The sequence below is a fragment of the Haliaeetus albicilla genome, chromosome 16 (assembly GCF_947461875.1).
Source record: "Haliaeetus albicilla chromosome 16, bHalAlb1.1, whole genome shotgun sequence".
NCBI lineage: Eukaryota > Metazoa > Chordata > Aves > Accipitriformes > Accipitridae > Haliaeetus > Haliaeetus albicilla.
In genome coordinates this window covers 28,957,473-28,974,568 of record NC_091498.1, presented here as the reverse complement: position 1 = coordinate 28,974,568, position 17,096 = coordinate 28,957,473, and the positions used below count along the sequence as shown (strand labels likewise).

The 17,096-nt window shown below is 42.7% G+C and overlaps 1 protein-coding gene across 1 annotated transcript; it reads right to left on the bottom strand.

The window, feature by feature from the left end:
- Positions 1-15,438: 15,438 nt before the first annotated feature.
- LOC138689308 (uncharacterized) lies at positions 15,439-16,269 on the bottom strand. Its single transcript, XM_069804040.1, has one exon. The coding sequence runs from the start codon at positions 16,267-16,269 to the stop codon at positions 15,439-15,441; it is 831 nt and encodes a 276-aa protein (XP_069660141.1).
- Positions 16,270-17,096: the final 827 nt, after the last annotated feature.

Genomic DNA, 17,096 nt, shown 5'->3' with positions numbered 1-17,096 from the left:
AAAGGTATCAGAACAGGTATCCCTTCCTGCTTGCTAACAAATCTGCTTCTTTCCCACTTTTGTCATAGATAGGGGCTTTAACCTTTCCAGTGTTAATAGTGAAACTGCTATTTTTGGTTAAAAAAATACCCAAGATGATACTTTCAGTCTATTAGAGTGTTACAAGTATCATTTCATTTCACAGTCTACATCCTTAAAAGGTTGTCATAGCAGCAGTAAACCAAAGATTAGTTAAAAACCATGACAAAGTTGTAATTTTATTCTTAACATTCCTATATATAAGAAAACAGGCGACAAAAGGTTTCCACCCCACTGAAAATTCCTGCTCTCTTACATCTTCTTAACTGACACTTAGTCCTTGGATAATAGTGAGAACACAGGAAAAAAGATTACAGCTTTACGTTTGTGACACTAGAGTTAATGGCTGAAGAGGTGCTTTCGTTCTAAGGCTTCATTTTCAGGCACTTACAGCTTTCTGAATATATTACCCTTTGAGCTCCCATTACACATGCTTGCTTTCATCCCAAAAGGTGGTTTGTGGCTTTTTTGTTTAGTCTTTTTCTGTATTCCTTCATTACATTTTTCTTGGCTATTTATTTGATACCTAAATATGTGGAAAAGTATCTTCATTATTTCATCAGTGGTTCAGATTTTTTTTTTCCTTTGCACATTGGTATTGGTGCTTCTGAAGAACACCTGCCTTTGATACAGTAGAGGAAATTTCTTTTATAGATGACTATTCAAAATTCTTAAAACCTGCCTGCTCTGTTTTGGTTTTTACTTCTTGAAATAACCAGGGAATTCTTCCTTAAAAAAGAATTCTGAAGTGTGATATCACGGTTAAAAGTGTAAATATGTACTAACTTATTCATGAAATTGCCCTCCGTGAATAGTGGCTACACATATCAGAGTAATAAGAATAGATGATTTCTGATGGTTTAGAGCAGGATTCCACTCTCCTTTATGATGCGGTGGGAAAAACGCATCTGTTTCACCAATAAATGCCATAAATAAAAGCCAGAGTTCATACACAGCTTCAGTTTTTACTTTCCTAACACTTACAGACAATAAACCCCCTTTGTTTATACACAGTTTAGATTAGCAGACTTGATGCGGGAAAATGATGAGGAACCAAGAAAGTCAAATCCACTGCTACGGCTTCCTGATGGAGCCTCTAACTGTCAGTCCACAACAATAATAATTTCAGTCTCTTGGCTTTCAGTGTAAACGGATTAACTCAAAAAGATGAATTAACATTGAGGGGTTTGTATTTCAGTGAGAAACCACTCTGTGTGCCTGCGCACGTGCACAAAAAGAATGAAAGATCAGCAAAAAGAACCAAAGATCATGAAACACAAACAAAACCCAAATCCTGAGTGAGAAGTTTCTCTAACACGACCATGTCTCATCTACAGTAATTCTTAAGTTATTTAAGATGGCGAATGTTGTTTATTCGAGAGAGCATACAGGTGCTTTATTATGTTTTTGAGTACATTAGGTGCAGATCCAACAATATATCAATATTGTCCATTGTAATTCTGAGACAAAAGGGGTTTTGTAGAGAAAAAGCATCTGTAGAAAGCAAATAGTTAATATGTGCACTATCTGTGTTCCTAGGGCCAACTTTGCTGTAGTGCTTGACCTAGCTGCTACTGGTAGTAGCATCTTGAAGTAACACACACAAAATAATCGCAGCAAGGTCCTCCTCACCCTCAGGGTCCCTATGAGGCCATAATTTCACAGTGAAAGTGGTCCTGGCAATGCTGGCTGATGATGATCTCATCAGGACTGGGAATAGGTTTTGTTTTGGGTTTTTTTCCCAGCTTTTTTTTAAATAAACACGTGAAGATTTCAGAATTCCTATGTCTCAGACAGTGGTCTTTTACTGAAAAGACACAGCCCCCATAGAAGGACGTAAACTGATACTAAATTTACAGAAATACTGTCTTGTTTTTCAAAGCTACCATTGGCCATTATAAGGAGAGACAGATAAAGGAACACCCAAGGCTATGTAGCACTGCATGCTGTAAGCAAAAATCCTGCAGTCATAAGCCTAAGCATACCGTCTGATTGCCGCTAAAAAAAAGCGTCTTTTCTTGGAACGAGGGTTAGTTATGGTAGAGGTGGCATAAAAGTGATGGCCTTGAAAATACGTGGTTTTCTTTTAAAGGAAATAGTAAGCATGAGTCTAAGGCATAGTTTCATCCTTTCTCTTCCTTCTTCTCCATCTTTTTTTCCCCTCTCCCCTCTGTCAAATCCCTCACAATAGCTTGGTCAACAGTGTTTTCTTGCTTCATTGGTTTTGAAAAGGACTTGCTGTTCCCTGCTGTTAGATTATTTCCAGGAGACTGTCTCAGGTCAATAGTCGTAACATTCTTTGCTCAACTCCCTCCCCTACCCAGACCAAAAAAAAAAAAAAAAAAAAGCTCGGAAGTGGGAAAGCGACATTTTTATTTACATGATTGATCCACAGTATTTTTGGTATGGAACCTTCCTTTTCTTTACAAGTATGTGGTCTCTGCACGCAATTCCCATAGAGAAATTTCTCCTAAAAGGCATAAGCAGTAGCAGCTAGGTTTCAGGTGAAATTACCAAAAAACGTAGGGACCCTTTATTGGTATCAATTTCATTGCAGTCTTCAAAAAAAGATTCCCTGCTCCAAGAAGTGTAGGAGACATTGAATGTAATAGCCAAAACAAACATCATCCAGTTGTGGTTACCTTGGATATTGGTTCTTTAGGTTTTGTTTCTACTCTCCTTCAGGTTTATTTTAACAGTTCATAAAAAGGCAGAAAGAAGTTCACCTGGGGTGCATGTTGCCACCAAACTGATGCCTCTCTTGGCTCATCCGCAGCAGCCTGGCTGGCTCACGCTTTTTCTTGCCCGGTTCATTCAGCAGTTGTGGTAACAACTTTTATATACAAAGGTGTTACTGCAGGCTTTGCAGCTGTGGTTCATCTGCTACTGTTCTTCCCCTGTCTTCTCCTTCCCCTGAAAATATTTTTGGTTTGGAAAATATGTCAGGTTAGGACTGCCAGTATGAAATAAATGTATTAGGTTTGTGTTCCACTCCAGTAAATTTTGGCTAATGTTAGGATGGATTTTAATTTTCTGTAACTGCTTGAACTGATTAAATTAGCATGGGGGCAGATACTTGCATACAAAGTAAAGACAGTTCCTGTTAACTAAAATGAACATTTGTGTGGTGTTTAAAAAGGACAGTATGTGATAATTAGCAACTGTTGATAGTTTTACAGTATACAAAATGGGGAGGGACCGTAGCAAGTTAATTTGACAACAGCAGAAGTGAACAAGACAACTCAGTATTGTGCTAACCTGTCTTGGGAACAAACACGTTGCCTTTATTCCTCATGGGATTTTTGTAAATCTTATTAAGGCTCTCTTTGGTGTGCACCAAACATTGCTGTTATTTGTACGTGCCACTGCAGGGTCACGCAGTTAGTCAGCGGTCAAGCTGCACGCCTCGCTGAGACGCTGAATGCCTCGGCTTGGACTAAGAACCACCTGAATCCTAATCTTAGCCTTATTCTTGCTTTCTTGAGTTTGCTTGGCCAGCTTGGGGCACCCAAGACAACAGAGGAACTTTTAGTGTCAGTTGTATTTTAGAACTAGTATTTGGATTAGTACTTGGTAGTGTCAGTGTTATGGAAATAATTAAATTATAATAGAACATTAGCTCTCTGAGTGAGTAATACAAGCAAAGCCAATCCATGTTCATCAGCTCCCTAAAAGTATGGGCTAACAGCGAAGCCAATCTTAGTAATAAATGAACAGAAGCATGAACTGTGGTGTTAGAGCTCGATTTTGAATGTACACAAGATAAGGTGTTATTTACTGTTTTTAATCTGGAAATCTGATCTTACCAGTGTCTGCATGTTTGAATTTGGGAATTTGGTTTAAACCCTTTTTTAATAACAAATACTACAGGAAAAACATGTTGCACTTTTTGTCAGAGGAAACACTGACTTCTTGGATATAAGTACCTTCTGTCAGAAGAAAGACAGATTCAGCCATCCTTAGGCTTCCTTACACATTTCTTCTTTCATAGACATTATTCAGTTTAGATGCATAGTTTAAATACTCTAACTTCAGTGCTCTAGGGGAGAGATTTTGAAAGTGAAAAACATAGGTAAGGGAACAGCTTGTCAGAAAGTAAGAATTTAGCACTTAAACACTCCAAAGGCATTTCCACATAATGAGAACAAACAAACTACAGTTCAGATCTAAAAATCTTCTACATTTCATGTTTTTCAGCTCTGGATTAAAGAGCCTTCCTGAGCTGATGAGGGTATCTGAGCTCTCTTAGCTTGGGATAAGCAGCATCTTGACCAAAAACTTTGGGTACTGAAAAGTAAAATGCAGTGGTGTGCGTACAGCATGTAAAGAACATTGAGAGACTCCTGACAACTTAACTTCTATAGAAGTTTGCAAACCTACTGCCTCTGCTTTTCAAAAGGAAAGGACTATATGTATCTTGATGCTGCACATCATTATAGAGTTTGGATTAGAAAGTAAAATTCCGCTGTTCATCCAGATGCATTAATGGTAACTGAAATAAATGCCACGTCTTAATGGCTAAGCCATAGAGAAGATAAGGGCTGTTGCTACTTAGAAAAGATAAAATAACCTTCAAATGAGAGAAGCCTGTGCTGAGAAACCAGAGGTTTAAGCTCTTAATCTGTTAATGATGTGTGTGTGAAGATTTCTGAGCTGAAGCCCGGTCTGGGAGCTCGAATTTTGCAGGCCTCTCAAATGTTTCAATGTCTTCTCTGACATGCATGACCCCTTGATGAAATGTATGCTTTTGCCTGCTTATATAGTGCAGGACCAGAAAGATTGTTTTGATCTTATATTTGTTACCAGTCATTACAACTGTTAGTTCAAGTTTTTACTTGTACTTTGGAGCTGAAAAATTCAGGTTCTGTTGATGATAAACTGTTAGTGCATAACCACGTGCAACTCAGGAGGTTAAAAAAAAATTAATATATTTTTGCTGGGACAGTCCGCATTTTAAAGTTGGTAGCACTTTTGCTGTTGACTTATATGAGACATTGTTCACACAAGACAACTAAAGATAAATGTACTAGATAATTGTCTTATCCATATACTGAGGGAATGTTGTAACCGTTAAGCTACAGAGAAGGACTAAGTGTATATGACTCTTCTTTCTGGCCTGACAGCAGACAGTGATTAATACAGAATACAAGAGTTTGGGCTATAAAAGATGAAGTTTCGAGTCTTGCTTCAAGCCAAGAAGAATAGAAATCCTTTGGACACGGATCTTTTGCAACACTATTAATTGCTAATCAAGGGTATTTCGCACAATTACAGAGTAGCTGAGGTTGGAAGGCATCTCTGGAGATCACCTAGTTTAACCCCCTGCCCAACCAGGGTTAGCTATAGCAGGTTGTCCAGGATTGCGTCCAACGATGGAGACTACACAACCTCTCTCAGCAACCTGTTGCAGTGCTTGATCACCCTTACACTAAAGAAAAGAAAAAAAAAAAAAAAAAAGACTTAAAAAATATTTAAACAGAATTTCCTGTATTCCACCTTGTGCCCATTTTTTCCTGTCCTTTCACTGGGCATCACTGAGAAGGGTCTTGCTTTGTCTTCTCCCCAACCCCTATGAGAATTCATACACAGTTTTACCTATTTTAATGCAAACAGATGAGCAAATTGTGTGTGATGCCTGGGTACCTATGATTGCCCAGCTGTTTATTTTTGGAAGGAGACTTGGGACTATTCATTTACTCTCTTTTCTAATACAAGAAACAGAAGGCATTGCCTGGCTCAGGCTATGAGCCACAAATTGCTGGAATTTGAGAGGATACAGTACAGGAATATAACTGTGCTTGGTTTGTTCTTACATCTTTTCACTGACTTTGGTTACTGAGCACTGCTAGGGATAGGATATTGAACAAAACTGATTTTTGGCGTGACTTGGTACATCTGCTTTTACTTTCTAAGACCTTAGAGTAGTTTTAGAGGGACAGATGCAGCTGGCTTTGCTACAATACTGCTATTCCTGGGTAATCTGCATAGTGATGTTGATTTTGGGGTTGGACATTTTTTCAGCTTGCCATACACTCTGAGGAGGCATGTAGCAGCACAAAGCCAAGGGGAAGATGGCCTTTAAATGATGCTCTTCTTTCGAACCAAATGGTTGCTGGCCACAGCAACTCAGGAGCTCTTATAGTCGAACACTCGGAATAGTGCTCTCCTACAGGAAAAAAAATTGCTCCTAGATGTTTATTTTTAAGCTTATCATAATTGTAAATAAAGGCTAATATGCATGTATTATAACTCAGGTCTTGCTTGCTTTTTATAGAGTGTGAAATGAGCTTCCACTTGTAATTGCAGGTTTTCTTGATTGATGTGAAGCTATTTTCTCTGCAAGCAGGTACTTCTCAGTTTCAAGCTCTGTTCAAAGTATGAATAATCAATTACAAAAAAAACAACTTGGAAAAAAAAAATGAATTGCAAAAAGGCTCATTTCCTAATGCCCCAGGACAGCAAGAACTTCTGAGTTAGGAAATTACATGCCCTTAACGCGACTGTTGACTCTTCCATTGAATGAAAGCTGTACATCAAGAGAGATCTCTCATTACATGATTACAGCACATATTCTCCCTGGAAGATACAAGGCACTTTCCCTTTGGATCCCACTTACGAATTCTTAACAGCTTGGAGAACTGCAAATATGCTTGAGAGGAAAGTGTGTCTGTGACCAATGGAAACATAACAGGGGAAGAAAAGTTGCAAGACTTCACAGAATACCTGCTCACCTCCTGAAATGCCATGTCCCCATGCATCAAAGGCTTCGCTTGCTTTCTGAAAGATGCTGTTTTTATCATTGCACACGATATTGCATCCTTTGGGATGAATTCTGCTAGCTATCAGTAGAATTATTTATATACGAAACTTGTCAGGTTAGCAAAGGCACAGGAATTTGGCTGGTCATTAAAGATGTAAGTGCGTTTTAATGTATTGTATACCGTGCATTTTCCTGGCCTCCATTCCAGTGAGTGCAAAGACTCCTTCCTTCTGCTGTGGCCTCTGTAGTCAGAAATTTTGGGTTTGATTCTGAGCAGGAGAGCATTTCTCTAACTCTACTGTCTTGGTTAAGTTATTTCATGCAATCCTGAATGTTGTAATTTGTAAAGCAAATCCGCTTTGATACAAAAGTATTCTGTAAAATCTGTTACCTCTATAGGCTGAAATTAAGTTTAACATGTTCAAAACAAACCCCTTTTTTTGCAATCTGATCTATTCCCTGTCTATTTCTGCTACTACTTTTGTCATTGTATCCAAACTGTCTGTATGTAAGCAGTTGTAAACACTTCTTAACAATTTTTCCAGTACTGTGAATTGCCTTAAAGGCACATAGGATATAAATGAAGAGGAAAATAGCAGATTTTCCATATGGTCTAAGTACTACATGAAATTTTAGGAATGCTATTTCCCATTTATACCCATTCATCCCTTTGAATTTCAATCTTTAAATCATTACCTTTTCTCTCAGGACTGCTGTGAGGCTTAATTCATTAATGTCCATAGAGTTCTTTGAAACCCTTAGATGAAAGAGATTACAGAAGTGCAAAATATTAATATTAAAGCAAAAATGTGAACCCACAACATCTGTCCTTCTCCCCCTTAGCTCACCTGTTCACAAAGATCTTTGTAATCATATAAACTTACCTTAGAATCGAGACAAATACTTTTTCCTTTGATGTACACATAACATGAGGTTGTAAATGCCCATTTTTTAAAGAATCTTTTTCATATTAACAAAGTTAATGTAAAAACTTCTTAGCAATGTTTTTAATCTTCTATTCACAGTCTCTGTGCTTCCCCAATTAAAATGTGGTCCTGGTTAAATCCAGCTGAATCTTGTAGGACTGCATCAGCGTTGAAAGATTCATACTGCTCTCTCCATAGGCTTATATTGGGAAAACAGAAGTTCCTCTATAGGGTATATGTAACTTCAGATGGTAAAATAACTGGCATAACACAATCTTTTCAAAATGCGTCATTTGTTTTCTAGACGGGAACCATCTTCTCTGTCCTAATGCCTGCATTAGTTTCAGTAAAGCAGATTCTCTATTTTCATAGGATGATAGGATAATTCAGGTTAGAATGACCTCGGAAGATCTCTAGTCCAACCTCCTGCTCAAAGCAAGGTCAGCTATGAGATCAGACTAGGTTTCTCAGGGCTTTATCCAGTCAGAGAATATCTTAGCCTACCAACTTCTACCTGGAACCACTAGATCATCCATGAACCCAGCTGCTTCTGTTTCCATTACGATCTAAAACCTATAGAAACCTTTAGTAATATTACTGAGATTAATACCCCAAAATCCAACACCCCAGAATAACCTTCACAAAACTGATGCAGGTGTTACTATTGGGACACAAGGAGGGTTTTTTTTCCCCTATCTTAACAATTTATCTCTGTAGCCGAAAGATTGTCCATGGACCTTCCCAGTAACTTCCTTTTCCCTGCAAAGAAAATCAGACAGAGGGTAAGAACTGTTAATGAGCCTGCGGGAGGTAAGCCAACAGCCTTTTTGAAACATTGGAGTACTGCATATTTAAGGACAGAGTTAAAGGAAACAAGGGCTGCCATCTCAGCTTCTTGGTTTGGATATTGAAAGTCCCTCTCTCCTGGCCTGCTAAGATAAGAAATTCCCTCTCTGCTGTAGCCACTACTTAAAATCTGCAGAAAGTTGCTTTTCTCAGGCATTTATGATTGCCCTCTTAATCCATACTGGGCATCCCATAGGATCTTTCACCGTCTCCAAGAGGAAAGGCTCAGTTTCCTGTCTTCTGAGTCAGTCTGAAAAGACTGACCTTCTGCAGAAGGTTTCAGTTTTCTCTCCAGTGCTGGTCTTACGGCTCCCAGCTGGGTAATGCTTTTGTGTTATTGCAATCTTTACTGACAAACAGGATTGAGAACTCTTTATCAGTGGGGAAAAATCCCCACCAAACCTGTATTCAAAGCTCAGTTACAACATTCATGATGTTCAGATTGTCCAAGACAGAGCAGCTAGTTTTGTTTTTAAAAAGAAACCATTGTAGTGTCTCTTGTCGTTCCACTGGAGTTCATATGAACCCTTCTGACAAGAGCTCATTTATTTCAGAATTAGTCCTTTCTGGGGCTGCTGTGCCACTATCCTGCTCTTCCAGTTCAGCCATTTAAAGTCAGTAGAAAACTCTAGTGACCTCTTTTATTTGCAGACAGAGCAGATACCTACAAGCCAATTGTGGAGAGCAGCTACTTTGAATCTATATTTAAATACTCAAACAAGCATATGTTTATTCAGATTTCTCTTTAAAGTTTAGGCTCTGAAAGTTTCTCCTGTATTACATATGCATGTGTTGATATAATCTGGAATTTTGAGTTGATTGTAATACCGCTACTAGATATTAGAGTTGCTTTACCACCACTTCTTCCTCAAAGGAGAATTAATCATTGACTTAACTAGAATGCTAATACGAATGATTGTGTTGTTATGCATATGTTGATTTATTTAATTTTTTCAGTCTTGCTATGTCCCTTTTGAAAACAAGCTTAGCCAACCAAACTTAACAAGCTTTTACTTGAGTGTGTATAAATGTTAAGTAAACAAAATATTTTTGCTGCTTATGCTTGCAGTATTCAGCTTCATTAAACATGTTTATATGCATTCTATAACCTCTTACAGTATACATGACTAACTTGTAAGACAGATTCCACTCAGATAAAGAAGACATGGAAAATGTGTTTTGGAGAACTCGTCTGAATATAGATCTCCCGAGATACTCTCAAGGTGTCCTGTTCAAGCAAAACAAAGATCTCAAATCTTGAAAATTGTGAGGTGTGTAACAGGTCAGGTTGGCTTCTCTTAGATGGACTTTCCACCGAATAACATATACAACCATTTTGCATTGTGAAGTCATCCATGGTTAACGGTGTCCCTATGGCCAAGTAGGAAACCTCTGGTTACAGCACAGCAGTTGCAGGCTGAGGCGAGCATGGTGTGCGGGTTAGTACGTCCCACTTCCTTTAGCAGCCTGAGAACGGGTTTGTTTCCAATTAGGCGGCCAGGCTTCAGAGGCCAAGGAGACACTAACAGCAGAGAGAATTTTAAGAATGCCACCACATCTGGCAGATGTTCGGGGAAGACAAACAACTGAGGTCTGCTCTTAGCCTCACCTGCCAAAGCAAGGATTAAACAAGCGTGATCAAATTGCTTCTTCCTAAGAGGCCTTAGGCCTTCCTAAGCCAATACCAAGATTTTAATGCCATGATGCAAAGTAAGTACTTGATAGCGACGGAATCATAGTGTAGTTAGATGCCACTTACTAAAAAATTCTGATATCCTGAGAGAGCATACATACTGGCTGAAGGAGAGAGTGGGTTGCTTCAGCAGTATGGGAGTACTGGTAAAATCTCGGGGCAATGGCTCACCGCAATCCTAACTGACCCTTGCAAAGGTTTTTTCTTGTAATGATGAGTAATCATGGCAGATGCTGGCTGTCCATGGATGAAGTTAGCTACTTTGAGGAGATGTGTATTCTAACCATGGAAATACAGAGTGACAACTCTGAGGACGAAAGAGATGCTAGCTAACAATAACAATAGTTGACAGAGGGTTGTCTTAGAATATTTACACTGTAAATATAAGGCACTGTGAAGAAATTCTTAGTTCAGGTAAACTGCAGTAGAGACACGGTTTTGTGACATTTTAGTCCACCTAAGCAGCTGTCCTTATGAGCCACGAGTGAGGAATCTATGTATTTCTTACCAAAGAGGTAGGGGTACCCACCTTTTAACAAGTACAGGGTGGACATAAATCTTAGACAACAGCTGTCCCTTTTCTTTTAAAACTGTAATTTAAATTTAGCGTTTGAACTTTCTTTTTAGTCTAATGGTTTTCAGATCACAGGAGAGGTAAATGGGTGAAGCAGCTTCTAAGATATTATATTCCTGTCTTCTTCCACTGATCAAATAAGCAGTTGATTTCATTTTCCAAACCTAAATTTTATTTAAAGAAGTATTTAATATTTAAAAAAAACCTAGTCCGCCACCTGCCAAAGAATACAACAAAGAATGACAGCATCTGGCTGTCCTAGAGGAAACCTATTGGCTATCGCAAGAGTTAAACTTTCAAAGATTATATTGGATTTCACAGAGGTAAAATAAGAGTCTCAAGATGCATTCTATCCCCAAAAGCAACAACTTTTCTTAATGTACATGCATTACACAATAAAATCTTAAAAATGCAAAATAAGACATTTTTAAGAATTCATTGCCTTAAGTCAGAACTTATATGCACATGCAATTTGATTAGCTACAGCCAAAAGCTAAAAGGTACATAACAGAGCCTGAAAAATTAATGAAAGCTTTGCTATTTTAGTTTAACATCCCCGTTTTTCTGCTCTCTAAACACTCCTACCATTGCAGCCATCAGTTTCGTAACAGAATGTTTTACCAGACCCTGCAGCAGACACACAGACAAATGAACTCAAGATTGTCTTGAAAGGTCTGTGAAAACACCTCAGGAAATGTTGACTCTTACAGTCTAAGGATCAAAGCTGAATTATCTTACGTTAAAGGATTTAAATTCTTTAGATGATGAATTGCATGTAGCTGTTTATGAGTGTTTTGTTTTCTAATTGCGAAACTTATTTTTCACTTACTGCAAAATCTAGTTCTCTAAGAATATGAGTAACACTCAGTATTTTTAGGCATCTTTTACTGTTTTACAACTGAACTTTGTGACATTTTGTAGTGTCAGAAAAGTGGCACTTGCAAAGGAAGCCTCCCATTTTCAAATGCTTATGGCAGAGTGTGATTATGGCATCGCGGCTTTCACAGCATTTAAGTAGCCTTGTATTGCAGTGGTAATTAAAAACGCATTGGGCCAGATCCTGCTGTCCTTGCTGAGATCACACCTCCAAAGCATGTTTGGTATTAGTGTGCACTTAATCATTGTGGACTTGGTATCTCAAAGTTCCAGCCAAGATCGAGGGCTCGTTTTGTTAGAATTTCTATGGAATTTGTGGTAAAAGGCAATCTTTGATTTAACACATTTACAATGCATGGCTGGCATTTAGATTTTATCCTGTGGGAACCCCATGTGCTTCCACAGTACCCGGTGTGGGCTTAGATGACAGCAAGCTGACAGATTCAGGAGTCCCGAGTCCCAGGCTGGCACTCCTACCCCACCATCATTTTACTTCTGTGAACATACTAAATGGCTTTTCCATAGGAATAGTATGGGGATTTGAATGACATTATCCCTCGGCTAAAGGTGTGCATTTAAAGTGTTTTGTTACTGATTTTTATAGGACAAGGACCGTTACCTGTTCTGTAACGACTCTTAAAATAAGAGCATTATTACTGTGTTCATGTCCGATGAAGTAATCAAATCGCTCCTGGTTTCAGTTCTCATCACTGAGATGAGAACTTGGGCTTTGATCATTATCTTTTTAGAGTCCAAGCCTGTAACTTAACACATGATTACTTTTACCTATCTAACAGGCTGGAACACATTAAAAGGATAAGAACCAACAAGAAGGGGAACAGCTTGTGGTTAAGATGCTGATGTTAGTTGGGAGACCGGATTTTGGCACATTCCTCTCATTAGCTCTGTGCCACAGCTTTCTGTTTCTGAAAGAGCACTTAAAATGTTGGGTTTTTTTTCCTCTTGGCTTTTGTCTGTCTAGATTGTAAGCATTGGTGAGGGTACATAAGTGCAACACCTTGTTCGTTAGTGCTTCTTGCTACAACCATAACATTTAATCAATAAAAATATGCCTTGTGCTTATTTGATTCATAGCGTGCTGAATGTCTGACTAATCTGAGCCAGTGAGGAACATGTATTTACAGATGACCTTTAACTGGAAAGAGTAGAAGATCACCATCCTTGCCTTTCAGTTGGGGAGTATGAAACCAGTAATGCAAATTTTCACTCTCTCGGCATGCAAATTAACAAAAGAGGTGGCAGTACACCTGTCTTCGCAAAGCTCAAAGCATCACACGTGCACAGGAAAAAAATAAAAAGGTTACACGTCTGTAGTTCTCTACAGTCAAGCATTCTTTCAAAGGGAAAATCCATCACTTTGAAGAATTTACAGAAGAAAACCTCCGCAGCAACCAAAGCTGCAGGCAAACGAGTGAAAGGCAAAATGCAACTGCTGAGAAAAATAAATAAGGGCCTTTATAGCAGTCCCATTGAATTGAAATTTTCCTTTATCACAGACTAGGCTATTATAATCTTCTTTTCTACCTCCAGCTGCATATTTTAAAAGAAGATTTTCTAAATATAAAAATGTTACAATAGAAGCAGAGTTTCTTACTAATGTATTATAAACCATCTCTTCCTGTACTAAAACGCCACCTGAATTTGCCAAAGAACAGATTTGGCTTAATTTCTCATGTCTGCGTGTGAAACATCGATTAGATACGAGAAACAGCAGTTGAGTTACAGAGTGACAGAAATGTCATTTTCTGCAGGAGCTGGCATTCAGCAAGCGCACCGAATGCTTGCAAAGGCCTTTGAGCACAGGTGAGACCGAGTGTTGCGGCTAAGCCTTCTGCAAGCCACGCTGTCCTTCAAGGTCCCAAGAGCCACAGCAGCCCAGGCGTTCCTGGCATCTTGTTTTTCCAGGTAAGTTTAAACAAAACCTCAGGCAACTTAAGTTCATAGACTTCTTTTTACAGAGGCCACATGCTTTAACATTTAAATTAAATAAATGGTCTAAATAAGATGTTAATTTCATTTTTCTGGTGTTCCATGTTAGCAGATGTCCCGAATACTGGGCTGAAAGCTGTAGCTCTGCTGAATCAACAACCTTGAGGAGAAAGCTAAAAGCAAGGTAATACTGTAGTCATAATTTTATCTGGGGGGAAACTGATTTTTCTTTCCCCGAGAACGAGGTGCCACAGAAGGAGTCACGTATAGGACTCGCTAAAGTTCAGACAGAAAATGAGGAAAATGCCTTGAAATCCTGGGCTGGTACTGGGATGGGAAGGGTAAAGGCTGATGCTGCTCCCGGATATATCCTCCTGAGGACCAGGTACCATTTCTCTTCACGCTGACCTCTCTCAAAACGTGTTAGGCAGTAGCCATCCTGGATTTCTTGGACTGTAGACAGAGCAGGCAGTGAGCCCTGACCAGCTGATTGCCTTCAGAAATCCACAATCCCTCGACACTACCTACTCCTGTGGCCTCTAGCCAGCCTTGACTGTGACGGGAATATTCTGCTCTAAACACCGTGTGTTACAGCACCGCCTCTCGCTATAAAAAGTGTGTTTCACTTTGAGGCTAAATCTTTCAACGTAAACCCCACATATTTGGCATCTGTGACGATACTTGGTAGTTTTCTTTTTCTACCCCACAGACGTTGCGTGGGTCAAGCAGGGCTATATATATATATATAGGGTGACCAAGAGAATACGTTGCTACTTTTGAGGTCTGCTGGGGCCCAGGCGCCTACCGCTAGCACGGCTACCGGCACAGGCCGGTGAGTCGCGTCGGACCGGAGCTGGCTTCTGCCGAGCCGCCTGGAGCGCAGCCGCGCTTCCATTTCCAGAACCGGAGGGTGCGGAGCTGCCGAAGCGGCTCTGCGAGGAGTCAACTTCGATCCAGGCTGCCTTGCTGGTGCCGGCGTGTTAAAGCTTGCGAGCCTGCAGCGCAGGCTGCCTCCGCTCCAACTAATCCCAGCATCTGCGCTAACGAGAGGCCGATACCGCGCCGATAGTGGTTTTTTGGAAGACGTACCTAAGCGAGACGCGTTTGGTACCAACGATACATTGCGTTAATAGTGTTGTGTGAGCAACCCTGCCTTGTGGGCACCTCTTGGGTGGCATCCCCCGGACCCGTGCGCCCGTTTCCAGTCACAGCTCCCGCAGCGATGCTTCCTACACCTACAGGGTGTGTGTGGGGGTGAGGGGGTACGCTACGTGACAGCCCTGACCAAAAAACCTACCCGTATTCCTCTGCTGGCGATTTTATGGCTTCGGAGGGTTTCCTGGGGCGGGTAACGCCAGACGGCCAAAGGGCACCGGAGCCTGCTGCTTCTCGCCCCGCCTCGGCGGGCAGACCGGGCCGCAGCCCAGCGCCTAGGCCTGCCGGGGCCGCCGCGCACCGTCCCGCCTGAGGCAGGTGGCCGGGGACCGCCGCCGCCATCTTCCGCCGCGGGGCTCTGAGGGGAGAGGGGCGGGGCCGGGCGGGGCGGGGCCACCGGGGAGCGGCCGGGTCCTCCCACCCGCCCCTCAACACCCCGCTCCCGCCTGGAAAGCGGCTCTTCATTGACTTCGCCGGCCCCGGTCGCGTTCCCCGCCCCCCCCTCCGCCGCCTCCCATTGGTCTACCGGACCCACGTGGGCGCGGCGGGCGCCCTTGTGGTTGGCCGGCGAGGGGCGGTGTTAGTGAGAAGGGAGGGGGCGAGGCGAGGGGGCGGGAGGCAGTTGCCCGGGTAACGGGAGAGTGAGTAGTGGCGGCGGCGGCGGCGGCGGCGGCGCGGAGCGGCGGAGCTGGAGCCGGAGCCGGAGCCGGAGCCGGAGCCGGGCGTGCAAGGGCGGCCCCTCGCCCTGCCCCGGGCGCATGGGCCGCCGGCCCGCGGGAGGAGCAGGAGGACCAGCAGCGGTGCCCAACCTGCCCGCCACCGCCGCAGCAACAGCAGGTACCGCCGCGAACCTGCCGCCGACGCCGGGGAGCCCGCCCGTCTCTCGGGAGGGATGCGAAAGTTTGTCCCGGCGGGTTGCTCCGGCGGCGGGAGTAAAACCGCGGCCAAGCGGGGGCGGCGGGCGAGGCCCCCGCGCTTTTACCGGCGGGGAGGAACCGGTAGCTTGAGCCGTGCCCCCGCCGGGTTGGCGAGGAGGAGGAGGAGGAGGAGGATGAGGAGGAAGGGTGGTGGTGGTGGTGGTGGTCCGCACCGCGGCTCGGCGGGGCCGCCGCCCGCCCGCCCTGCCGCGCTGAGGCGGGAGCGGCTCCTCAGCGCTCTCCCGCCGGTCGCTGAGGGGCGAGGGGAGGTGCGGGGGGGGGTGTGTGGTGTAGGGGGGGGTGGCGGGGCCGTAAGTTGTGTCCGGGGGGTGCGTGGGGACTGCGGTGCGGGGGGTGCGGGGCCGTGGGTCTCCGTCCAGCCCCTCTCCCCCGGCGGAGGGCCCGGCGGGTTTGGGCGGGAGCCTCCCCGCGCTGCGAGCCTGCGGTTTGCCACAGGGTGGGTGTTGCTGCTTGATGGTCTTTAATATGATCATCGTTATTATTATTATTATTTTTTTTTGTGATTGTCTGTTGGGGTAGAGGGGTGGTCGCCCCTCCCGGGGAGCCCAGGCCAGCCGCGGGTGGTGGGGGTGTCCCCGCAGGGGTTTTGTCTTTCACCTCGGGTTTTTTAGAGGCTGGGGAAACTTACTGCTGTGCTTTTATTTTCCGTGGAAAAAAAAAACCCAAACCAAAACCCAAACAAAAAACCCAAACCAAACAAACCCCTTCAAAAAACTTGTGGAGAAAGACCCGCGAGTATATTTTGGTTTGCTTGTTTGTTCTGAAACGCAGTCAATCGCGGGAATGAAAAATTTCCGATGCTGTGAGATTGCTTTTTTTTTTTTCCTTTAGGAGAAAAAAAAAAGAGCAAAGTTGTGTTGATCTGCTTTGCTTTTAATGAAAGAATAACGACCAGGAGGCGTTGTTGGGGATCTGGTTACCGAGGGAGATATTTCTGAATGACGTTTTGTGCAGGTGTGGAACCTTCTGGGGCCGCGCGTGAGGATGGACCCTGGAAGGACACATCCCATTGCAGCCCTTGAGGCTTTAAATCTAAGAATATTAATTCATCTGAGGTTCACTGAAATCGGTTATGTGCTTAAGCCGTGGTCAGGTTTAGGCTCTGAGCTCTTAAAGCTGTTTTCTCATGGAGTTTTTTTAGTATGTAGCGCAACGGGGTCCAGAGCCTGAGTGGGGCCTCTGGATATTGCAGTAATAGGAGAATGAGATAAGAGAGGGTTTTGGTCACTTGGCATTTTGTTGGTTTTAGCGTGTCTGATGGCTATGTGGTGATTTCCCCAGAAAACCTTACTTTTTTTCT

Bases quoted from the DNA above. Each gene is read 5' to 3' on its own strand.
- LOC138689308 (XM_069804040.1), bottom strand. From the start codon at position 16,269: ATGATCATATTAAAGACCATCAAGCAGCAACACCCACCCTGTGGCAAA.